Raw genomic sequence first — 12,303 nt, forward strand, 5'->3', positions numbered from 1 at the left:
TATAAAAGCTACTTCTTTTTATGGTGACTTTGAGATTTATAGTTCAGTTGCAGTAGTTAAGTAGTTACCCACTGTTTCTTTAAGACAGTGAATAAACAATTTAGTCATTCAATCATATTTACCAAGAGGAAAATAGCTGTCCTCAGAATAAATACAAACTACAAGAAGGCATTGAAGAATGGAAAAACAAAGAAACAAGAAAGAATAAAGACATTAGTTTAAAATCTGTGCTGGTATTCAGGGAGGTATGATTGCCCACTCCAACAGAGGAGGCCTGCATTTGTCATTGACCATTATGGGTCGTTTTTTTTTTGAATAGAAGTTGACCACAGTTTTACCCAAGTTATAGTATCCGTATCTCTAATATATACAGCCGAGGACTCAGCCCGCATTATTCCTTTATACTTGTTTGCAGCACTTCCAGCAGATACTGTTCTTAAAGGTAACCTTCTGAAGAAAGGATTCAAATTGTACATCTGCTGTTTTAAGAATGTCTTTAAAACCTAGAACTTGCTGTTCCATTTGCATGTTTATATGATTTTGTTTATATTTTGCTTTAGTGGACTTTATGCTTTTGGTCTCCCAGCACTGAATAAAATCCCATCAGTTTCAATGCTAGATTAATCTTAAATCAAATACAAAAATTTTTGTGTGTTTCTGTTTAATTGAGGTGATTATAGGGAAAAAAATTAACAACCTAAAAGCCAAGCAGCACATTGTATGAGATTCTAATATTGATAGGAAGAGAAGAAACAAATTGCTGTGTAAATTTCATGTCAATGGGTCCTACAAGAAGAAAACAAAACATAGAATAATGTCTAAAAACAGCCAAGAGTTTGTCCTGCCTGTAGGTTATGTGAAACACAAGTAGGTCTTTAAGTCAAGCATACCACAAATTCTTTATGGATTCAGAGATTCTGCCCTCAGAAATGTGTAGTCATTTGGTCCTTGAAAGATCAGGAGTATCCAACTCCACCCATCCGTAGTTTTAACAGACTTGAAACTACAAGGACTCTATTCTTCATTTTGTTATATGTTAAGGGAATTTTGAAAAGGGAACATCTGCTTTTCTCTTTACATGTTTTCTGTACTTTATTTATGATACAGTCTCTTTCAGAAATACTATATTCTATATAGAGGTATCTTTTGAAATCGTCTCATTAACCTCATGCAATATAGGAAGGTGGACCAAAAGGAAAATAAAATAAATTGCTTGACAGAAGGCAAAAAGAAAAGACTAATAAAAAAGCACACGGATTGGAGCTATTCAACATACCTTTTTACTCTAAGAGCTCACTCAATCCTGCATCATAAAGTCAGAAACAGAAATATGACTTACCATAATGGTTTAGTGCCAAGAATTTCCTTTGATTTTTGCACAGAAAATCTTGGTTAGTTTATTTGGGGTTTACAGGGATTTTGCAAAATAATCAGTTAATCAGCAAGAAATGACATAATGAAATTGGTCTGACAAACAAATACAATGTTGTGATTAACAGTAAGTTCAGTTGTGTGAGTTTTAGCTATGTACCTGTTCCTGTTCCTGTTTGCCTTTCCATGTTTCTGCAATACTGTAAATAAATTTTTAAAAACTTTATCTGATTTTGCCATTAGCAGAAACATGTACATTATCAGATACACTTTATCCAGATTTGTCAAGAGCAATGGGACATTTAAGCAGGACAGAGGAGCCAACCCAGAGGTGAGGGTTGTCAAGGGAAGGGACTGATGACCAGATCTCAGAGCAGACCAGGTCATCAAGAAAAGCACAGCCTGATGTGAGTGCTCTTGGAGGTTTGCTACATTTCTGTAGCTTTGTTAAACTCCCTATGCAGCGTACATTATTTCTATCTTCTCTTCTCTGGCTTCGGTACCATCTCTGCTTCCCCCTTCCCTTGCTATCACCACCCTCTCTTGTTTTCCTTCTGGCTACCTCTCTTCTCTTAATTAATCGGGAAAAGAAGCTGTTCCTGCCAGCTTTGCTTTGCTATTGAGTAGTGGTAGGAGTTCAAAGAACAAGGTTACGCCTGCACCTGCTGCTTGTTCTTTGATGCCCTGTTGTGTGAAACAATTTCCTTCAGAAGTTCCAACAATGTACTAATTAACAAAGGAAAAGACAGGGAGAAATGAGACAAAGACTGTGGGAGGAATGAGGTGAGTAACAACTGAATGATGCCAGAGGAAAGCAGGGAAAAGAAGCAATTACCTGGGATAGAAACACAATAAAAAGGAGAGGGACAAACAATAAAGGAAAAAAAAGAAGCAATTACAAAAGGGGACCTGGGATAGAAACACAATAAAAAGGAGAGGGACAAACAATAAAGGAAAGTTAAGTTTAAAAAAAAAGGCAAGCAGAAATCAGAAGATGGGGAACTGGAATAAAGAGCTGAACAAAAAGAAATTATTTAAAGTCTCCTTTAGATTTACAGTCTGCAATTCTTACAGAGCAATTCTGAGGACAGTGAGTACCTCTGTCAGATCTGTACACGGTATGAGTTCTCCGCTAATGCAGTAAGAAAATTCACTGGAGAGGGATGGCATTCCTATATGGAATAACAGAACAATGCTCCCCAATCTGGACTCTAAGCCAAACATCTTTATTTAGATATAATCAGAGTTAAGTTGCTTAAAAATGCAATCAGTATGAGCCTGGCATTACTCTCACTGTTCCCAAAGAAAGGATAATGAACTGTAAGTGGGAGTCCCACAATGCCGGGTCAGAGTAGACACCAAAACAGTCACAAGCAAACTCTGTGATGTAAAGGCATGGACTTGGAAGTACACGGCTGGTGGCAGGGCTGGCACATAGCAAGAACACATCAGCAGTGGAGAAGTGACAGCTCACCAATACTTCTTGAAACAAAGGCGAGGTTTGCCTTCTTCAGTGTGTGGTAGAACAAGCTGTACAAAATGAGGAGTCTCCTTGTGGCCTCTGAGGGTGGTCCAGTACTGCTGAGTCCAGTGCTGAAGGCTTTGAGCACACCAGGTGCTGTGAACACTTGCTGAAGCATCATGGGCACCTCAGCCTAGAAACAGAACTTCCACATCATACCTGCCACAGCTCTCCATCTATTAAATGCTGCTACATACTGACCACCTGGAAACTGCAGACTGTGGAACTGGCATTTGTTAGGCAAGTAATGTACACCTAAATTGAGACTGAGAGGCTTGGGACTTTCTTTCTCTTTGTCTTATCTCAAATCCATCAAGTGAGCTAAACAAGCCTGTCATGCCACACAGCACAGGGATCTGGGACCTCAAACATTTGCTGGTTCCTGCAGCAACGCTCCAAGGGCTTAAGTGTGATGCAGGTAAGACCACCCCTTCAATGTAATTTCCAAGACTTCCAGCATGGTGCTGCTGTGCTGCACAGCATTAACCCTGATTATCCATCTGCTACTGTGAAACAGGTATCTGAAAACACTGGTTACCAAATTAATCTACAGTGAGGTTGAACAAGGAGGCATAGCTTCACTGAAATCATTGGGTTTTCTTTTGCTTTTGCCAGTATTAAATTTAGTCCATTTATTCAGTTTCAGGACTGTTAGACTGAACTAATGAGACATCAGTCCTGCAATTTCTGTGTGAGACATGTAAGAAGAGTAACTAAGTAAAAACACCCTGAGTTAAGTATACTAGCATGAAAGTGCATTATTACTCAGGAAAATTCTGTGTCACTCTATAGAATTCTGTCATTTAGGAAATGAAACCTGTTACAAGAAGCTCATGATAGAAATACTGTCACAATTTTCTAGTAGGACAGCACAAAATTTTGCTTTCTCCTTTGCAGCAAAGCCAGTGTCATGGATTCTCTCACAACCACACAGTTTTCTACCCTGGTTTTACACAAAGCAGTAAGCATCATCACATCTTTGTATACACTCCAACACCTGAGAAATACACCATGAGGATTTTAATGAGTAATGGAGAGTAAGAGGCAACGTAGTCTTTCAGAAAATAAACTGATCAGTATAACAAATCCAGGGGAGGGCCACAAAGATGACTGAAGGGATCAAGCACCTCTCTGTTGAAAGTAGGTTGGGAGAGTTGGGGTTGTTCAGCCTGGAGAAGGCTCTGCAGAGACCTCACAGCAGCCTTCCAGTACCTAAAGAGAGCTTACAAAAGGCTGGAGAGGAAGTTTTTATAGAGGTCTGTAGCGATAGGAGAAGGGGAAATGGACTTAAATTGAAATACAGTAGGTTTAGATTAGATGTTAGGAAGAAATTCTTCCCTGTGAGGGTGGTGAAGCACTGGAATGTGTTGCCCTGAGAGGTTGTGGATACTCTCTCTTTGGAAGTGTTCAAGGGCAGTTTGGATGGGTCTTTGAGTGATCTGGTCTAGAGGAAGTTTCCCTGCCCATGGCAGGAGAACTGGATGATCTTTAAGGTCCCTTTTGACTCAACCATTCTACAATTCTATGATATACTGAAACAAGCCAGGAAAAAATCCCTGCAAGTTTCAGAGGAAAAATTATAATGTGAAAAGGAGGTTATTGTAAAAAAATATATGAAGTACAAGGAAAGTAAAGGGGAATGCAGAATTCCCTTCACACTCATGAAGGTAGACAAGGGGTGTGCTACAGATGTCATTTATCTGGACTTCTGTAAAGCCTGTAAAAGCCCGCAACAGCCTTTTCTCTTAATTGGAGAGAGATAATTTAAGGAGTAGGCTGTGAGATGGATAAGAAAGTGATTGGATGGTTGCATCCAGAGGGTGGAGGTCAACAGCTCCCAAAGGACATCAGTGGTAAGTGGCATCCCTAAGGGGTCCATACTGGGACCAGTGCTGTTTAGTATCTTCATCAATGACATAGACAAAGGGATCTAATGCACCTCCAGCAAAATTGCAGATGACACTTAGCTGAGAAGTGTGGTTGACAGACCCGGAGGATGGGATTTCATCCAGAGGGACCTGGACAAGCATGAGAAGTGGGCATATGGGAATCTCCTGATGTTTAATGAGACCAAGTACAAGGTGCTGCACCTGGGTTGGGATAACTACCCCTACCAACACAGGCTGGGGATGAACAGATCCAGAGCAGGCCTGCTGGGAGGGATTTGGGGGTGTTGGTGGGTGAGAGGCTGGACATGACCCAGCCATGGGCACTCACAGCCCAGAGAGCCAAACGTGTCCTGGGCTGCATCCAGAGCCCCGTGGGCAGCAGGGGAGGGAGGGGATTCCGCCCCTCTGCTCTGGTGAGACCTTGCCTGGAAGGAACACTGCATCCAGCTCTGGGGTCCCAGCACAGGAAGGACAGGGACCTGCAGGAATGAGTGCAGAGAAGGGCCAGCAAGTTAATTAGAGGGGTGGAGAACCTCTGCTAGCAGGAAATGCTGAGAGAATTGGGACTGTTCAGCCTGAAGAAGAGAAGGCTTCCAGGTGACCTGAATACCTGGCCTTGCATACCTGAAGGAGGCTACAAGAAAGATGAAGAGGGACTTTCTACAAGGACATGTATTAGAAATTAGCAAGAAATTATTTACTGTGAGGGAAAGACACAGTTTTTGCATTTTCTGTGAGGCTGAGAAATCTTTGGAAGTGTCCAAGGCCCGGCTGGATAAGGCCTTGAACAACCTGCTGTAGTGGAATGTGTCTCTGCCCACAGCAGGGCAGGGTGGAACTGACAATCTTTAATGTCCTGTCTAACCCAAGGCATTTTATGATTCTATGATAAGCAGATTTGCCTTTTCTTTTTTTTTTTTGACCATTTCAGGCTGAACCCTTTGACAATATATATTAGATACTGCTGCAAGTATATCATCCACCAGTCCCACTCTGTCAAATAAAAAAGATCTGCTCCCTTTTTTTTTAATGTCATCCCACTAGTGCTATATTCCATGTCACACTGCCTTCACAACAGCTGATGGCCTACCTGTTGCTAAGACCATTATGCTCACACTGGCAGTTTCCAGTCTTTAAGTTTTGGTTATGAAAAATACCAAAACTGCCAAGAGAGAAGAAGAATCCCTGCCATTTTTAGGGTTTTCTGTTTAGCATTCATCAGTGTAGTCCTAAAGGGGCCGTTGCTCTGCAAAATCATTGTTCATCTACTCTGCAAACAGCAGCCTTAGCATGATGCTTTCCTTGGGGGATTCAAGGCTGCCACAGGAAAGGCAGATCTAGGCACTGACAGCACCAAAGGACAGGCAGACACCTGGTCTCAGCTTTCATGTGAGCAGGTGGCCAGGGACCACTTTCCCCACATCTCCCTGCACTAAACCAGAGGGACCAGTGGGCAGCCCCTTAGCTCACAGCAGATGTCCAAACACATCATCCACACCACCCCCCGCCCTCAGCCATGGGCTTCATGGATGCCCAAACAAGAGTTAAAATCTTGTGGTCAGGAAGGCCAATGGTATTCTAGGCTGCATTGGGAAGGGCATGTTGAGGGAGGAGACCCTGCCCCTCTGCTCAGCCCTGGTGAGGCCACATCAGGAGTGCTGTGCCCAGCTCTGGGCTCCTCAGGGCAAGAGAGACACGGAGCTCCTGGAGCAGCTCCCTGGAGGGCAGCAAAGATGAGTAAGGGATTGGAGCATCTCTCTTGTGAGGAAAGGCTGAGGGAGCTGGGCCTGTTCAGCACTGAGAAGAGACAGCTGAGAGGGGACCTAATCCCTATCTATCAGAATCTGCAGGGAAGATGTCACGGGATGGTCAGGTTCTTCTCAGGGGTGCCAAGCGATAGGAAAAGGGACAACAGCCAGAAACTGATGCACAGGAACTTCCACCGCAGGGTGGAAGGAGGAAGAACTTCTGTACTGTGCAGGTGACCACACTCCAGAACAGACTGTCCAGAGAGGCTGGGGAGCCTCCATCACCGGAGACACTCAGGAGCTGTCTGGACATAATCCTATGCCCTGTGCTCTAGGAAGACCGTGCTCGAGCAGGGGCTTGGACCCGATGACCACTGTGGTCACTTCCAGTCGTTCCGTGCCCCCGGGAGCGACACCCCCCGCGCCCCGGCCGCCGCCAGCCCCGCCGGCCCCTCCTGTGTGTCTCCCCGGCCGGCTCCCGCCGCGTCGCCCCGGCTCCTCTGGCTCATCGGACGCCCCGGCCCGGCCATGGCGGACTTCGATGAGATCTACGAAGAGGAGGAGGACGAGGAACGGGCGCTGGAGGAGCAGCTGCTGAAGTACTCCCCCGACCCGGTGGTGGTGCGCGGCTCTGGCCATGTCACCGTGTAAGGGCCGCGCCGGGGCCTGCGCGGGCGGTGGGGGAGGCCCGGGCGGCGGGACGGGGCGAGGGCAGCGCCGAGCTCCTGGGGACAACTTGGGGCACGTCGGGGGGTGGGCGTGGGGAGCCCCGGGCTGGGGCTGCTGCCCTTGCCCGGCGTCCGTGGAGCTGCGAAGGGCTCTTCTCGGCCCCACTGGGCAGCTGGGAGCCGCCTGGAAACTCGCAGGCGAGTGCAAACCTCTAACTAGGCGCTGAGGAAACAAGACTGGCTTGGGCTGTGACTGGCACAGGAATGTGAAGTATTTGTCCAAAATGATGAGCTGTCAGGAAGTAAGGTGCCTGTGTTCCTCTGTGTAACAGGTATGTGCCAGCACATGACCGGCTGGACAATTGAACAAGGTTGTTTATGTGCCTGTTACCCACTCCCATTTAACTTGTGGCTGCTAATATTCCTCTGAGGACTTTAACAAAGAGAAGGCATCTGTTGGTCAGATAGCTACATGTAAAATTAGGTTGTAATTGGTGTGTGTTGTTTCGCTGTGTTTGAAATAGAAGCAACTTTGTTTTGTGTGTGTTTGGTATCTGAGTCTAGCAGCAAGTGACCATGGGCTTGTGTAGTACTTCTCAATAATGTAAGAGATGAGGGTATCATTCCTGCCATCAGTTCTGTCAGGCTCACTCCGTTGAAGTGTAGTAGTAGTTGTCAGTTACAATTTATAGTGTCAGAAGCTGAAATACAAACCTGGAGACAAAGCGCATAGTACAGACTTTTGGTTTCTTTTGTATTCATTGTTCAGCAGAACTAGGTTTGTAGTACAGACATAAAAGCTGAAGATACTGTGGTCTGCTTCTCTGAGTTCATAAACTCTTACTGATTTTCCGATACTGACTTGACAAGTTTTTTTGGCGCTTGGGTATATTGTTGCTTTATTATTAGGTTGACACAAATGCTAATAGCTGGGCAGTGCAATTAGCTGTCTAGTTAAAAACAGGAAGTTATGGATAGACTGAGAGAGATTTGGAAAGTTAGAAGGATGTAGATGGGGCCGGAGGCCAAGGAGGCCCTCTGAAAGAGTAGAAGCATGTAGTCAGTGTGTTCAACTTATGACTGTTCATTGTCAACAGAAGCTGTACCAGGATTCACTGAAAATAAGCCAGTAGCCTAGTCTGTTTCTGAAAAACAGAGCAAAACCACAATTAAATAGTTTTCATATTAGCAAATGAAAAGTACAAATAACTGAAACAGAGGCAAACACTGGTTTCTTCTCCAATACTTGAAGGTAAGTTGTGCAAGACAAGATGAGGCCCCGTTAGTGGAATGTTGGGGAAGCTTGTGAAGCACTGGCTGTGACTAGTAAAGACCTTGTGGTTGAAGGATGGCTAACTTGATAATTGTTCATTAATAGTTACTAGCTCATTATTACTTTAAGATCTTCCTTAAAGTACTTGTTCTTTAGGTTTTGAATGAGCAATGAAATACCAGTGTATGCCTCCAAAATTAGGCAATTGATCTTCATCTACTTTCTTCACTGTGCCAGGTATTAACAGTAAACTACATAGCATCAGCCACTTTTACCTTTTTACAGCCTATAACTTTTTTTGGTCGTTGATCCAGAAGCTTATTACTAAAAGTTAGGTCCCTTTTAGAACATTCATTTGGTGACTATAAGGAATAGGTCTAGTCCTGTGTACATGATGAATTAGTCTTGCCGGTATAAAAGCATGTGTGCATTTTGAAGGTCTGACAAAAATGATCAGCAGTTAAGCAGATACTGGGTTGATCTTTCCCTGGCTCTGCAGTTTGAAGAGTTGCTGACTGCTGCTGCTGTGTATATTGAAACAGAAGCTCTCTTTTCTAGTCTATTGTCATAGCCTTTCTGATCTTACATAGAAGTCGTAATGTTAAGTTTAAAATATGTCAGTTCCATGACTACATATCAACATCAGAGAGACATTTACCATTACTTTATTTCATCCAACAGAGAATGGAAGTGTGTAAGTTTTCTAAGCTGAGTAATTAAAATCAGTTAAAGGAAAGCAGTTAAATATTATCCAAATAAAACATATGAAGTCTTTGCCTTTTGAGGATGTAGAACTTTTGGTTAGTGCTAAGTTTTGTCCTTAAACTCACTGTTTAAAGCAGGCAGCCAGCAATGCTAATATATTTTTTAAACATTCTTTTTTAAATACTCAGTTAAGCTGTTTTCACACCAACAGGGTTTTGATAGCTTGGTAGACAGGAGTAACATCACCTGGTTCCTGAAAATTTAGGTTCTCTCTTGTAATGACAAAAAATTTGAAAGCACTGTGAAAATAGAGGTCCTTACTTATAACTGAACTGAAAGTTCAAGGTGTCTCATACTTGTTTCTGAAATCTGTATTATGGTAGGAATGGAGGTACATGATGTGTTTGACATTGTGAAGAGAATATTTATGATAGGTGTCTGATAGTGTTTTCCAGTCTGTTTTCCAGTGATTGTTTTCCAGTTCCTCAACCAGTTGAGACATGTAGCATGTATGTAGCAGACTGTATTAACTAGTAATACTGGATTTATTCTTGCAGTGCTGGAATGATGGCGAGCCATTGGGATATGCTGATGAATGCCTTTCTGTGCTGTTGTTACAGCACCTTATATCTTAATGCAAGATAACTTTTTGTGGGGGAAAAAGAACTTATAAAAGATGTATTTATCCAAGTAAGTTTCTTTAATATTAAACTGAAGTCTGCTAATATATTTTTTAACCTGACTCTGTATCAAGGACATATGAGTGAAAACAGGGTTATGTCAGAACCATGAAGCGTGTTAAGATTTGTGAAATAGATATTTATTTGTTAAGTGTTGGGAACATGTGGACCTGAAGAGTAGAGTTAAGGCAGTGAAAAAATGGTTTAGTGTCCCCATAAGAGAGGACAAAGAGGAAGAGGATAGCATATGTCAATTTTTTTTGTTAGGGTGATCTGAGCTGCATGCTGGAAAAGGTTCCAAATTGTCTGTGTCCTGTACTGTAAACTTCTGCACTTTAAAGTTTCCTCCTCTCACCATTTGTTTCTCCACTGTACACAAGGGCAGGAATTTTTCTGTACCTTTGAAGTGGAGTCAGGTTCCAGAAACGCTTGTTCAGCTTCAGGAAGGGTAAAGAAAGTACTGATGCATGAGGTGAGCATGGGTCTGGTGAAGGCATGATGTGAAGTGGAAAGGCATAGAGCAAGCAGAGAAGGGTGCGTGTTGCTGGAGATGCAGTATTGTACTGAAGAAAGCTAATAGGACAGCTGTCTGAGGAAATGCATCTCCAAAACATTGATTTCCAATATTTTATTTTAAGGCTTACTTTTGCTATTTTTTTGGTCAGAGCAGTTATGTTTTTACATTGAACATGTAGGAGTGTTTTGTGGAGTTTCTAATACTTTAATTTCCAAATTTCAGCTTGCAGTCAAGAGTGACAATTCTGAGATCACATAACTACTTACAATGTATGGTATGCTTTTAATGTATGGAGTCACCCTTTTTTACTACGTGCATATGGTGATAAGACTCTGATGTGTCAAGCTTAAAATTATGCTGGTAACTGTTTGAGTTAGCTTCAACTTTGCTACCTCTCCATGTATTAAATATTACCACAAGCCTTGAGTACAGGCTCTCAGTCTCTTTGCTTGTAACTGCAACCAAGTGTAACTGCATTGGTTTGAAGTTTCTGTGCCTCACTCTGCCTCAGTGTTTGTAATTTCAGATAGCTGTAGAGCTTTTCCAGTGGGAGTTGCTTTTCTCAGGCATGACTTTTGTGAGCTTTTTGAATATTTGTGTTTGGTGGAGCTGTCAATATTAGAATACTTTACAAATAGTTATTTAATTAACTAATTGTATAGTAAAGTGGTGTTACCTTTTAGTTTTTTGAGACTTGTGATGGCACCTGTGTATCTTGGAGTCATTCTCCAGGCTTGGCTGCTTCTAAAATGTATGTGAATCCAAGGGTTTTTTCAGACTTTGGTTTCCACTTCAACTTACTGGCAATTTCAAGTAGGGCATGACACTTAACTGATAGGGCATGACTCTGGCATTTATATAACTTTTGCCTCAGCGCTTAGTTTCACTCAGCAGTTTGAAGAAAAGGTGGTTGGTCCTCCTGTCATGGAGTATTCAGAAAGATTTTCAATGGTAGCAATGTTTCCAGTAAAGTTTCCTTTGTTCTTTGTTGAAGTAGTCAACTTGCCATATGTGTTTCTGTGTAACAATTCCCATTTGTTATTTCACCAGTTCTGAGAGACTTACAGACTTACAGAGCTACTATTCTAGTTAGAAATACTGAAATATGGCAGATAACTTCTGTGCAAATAAGGTCTCCTGTGAGATCTTACTGCTGCCTTTCAGTATACAAAGGAGGCTTATAAGAAAGGTGGAGAAAGAATTTTTTTGTCTGGGCCTATAGTGACAGAACTGTGGGGAATAGTTTTAAACTGAAAGAGCATAGGTTTAGTTTGGATATAAGGATGAAGGTGATGAGACACTGGAACAGGTTGCCCAGAGAAGGTGTGGATGTACCATCCTTGGAAGTGTTTCATGGAACACTTGGGTCATTGGAAGTGTTGGTTGGATGCAGCTTTGAGCAGCCTGATCTAGTGACAGGGAGATTAGACTAGATGATTTTTGGTTCCTTCCAACACAAATAAGTTTATATTTGTATGATTCTACTGCCTGTAATCAATGATAGGAAAATTACCTGCTTACTTTGCCTTAAGACCCTATGAAAAAGTCACCTACATCCTCAAACTATGTAGCCCAGTGTGCTGCTACAAACTTTGGCAACAGGTATTGCTGTATATGGATTACATGTAAGTCTGGCTGTTCCTGGTGTCCACTCTTGTACTCTCTGGCAGCTGCAGCTATGTGAGTGATGTATACTTCAGCATTGTCTTTGCTTTAGTGTGTTTGTTAGGGAACTTGTGTAATCTTAGTTCAAATCTTTTGGCACTGCTTGCATCAGTAATGTCAAGTGGAAACACAACCAGAACTTCATTTTTAGCTGCATTTTCTTTTAACTGTTTTAAACCAATTTCTGACTAATTTCAGTCAGCACTCTGTTGTGGGACTTGTGGATGAACACACCCCTTACCCATTGTCTTCCTGAAACTTTGCA

At 42.5% G+C, this 12,303-nt stretch overlaps 1 protein-coding gene across 3 annotated transcripts in view; it reads left to right on the forward strand.

Annotated features, from left to right (window-relative positions):
* The first annotated feature begins 6,958 nt into the window (after window positions 1-6,958).
* Window positions 6,959-12,303, forward strand: part of CHIC2 (cysteine rich hydrophobic domain 2) — a 30,877-nt gene continuing 25,532 nt past the window's right edge. For all 3 annotated transcript variants that reach the window (XM_039698848.1, XM_039698847.1, XM_039698849.1), the window contains exon 1: window positions 6,959-7,177. In XM_039698848.1, coding sequence (XP_039554782.1) covers window positions 7,059-7,177 — 119 coding nt within the window. In that variant the 5' untranslated portion in view covers window positions 6,959-7,058. The remainder of the gene's footprint in view (window positions 7,178-12,303) is intronic.

This window comes from Passer montanus, unplaced genomic scaffold, assembly GCF_014805655.1.
Source record: "Passer montanus isolate IOZ18808 unplaced genomic scaffold, ASM1480565v1 scaffold13, whole genome shotgun sequence".
NCBI lineage: Eukaryota > Metazoa > Chordata > Aves > Passeriformes > Passeridae > Passer > Passer montanus.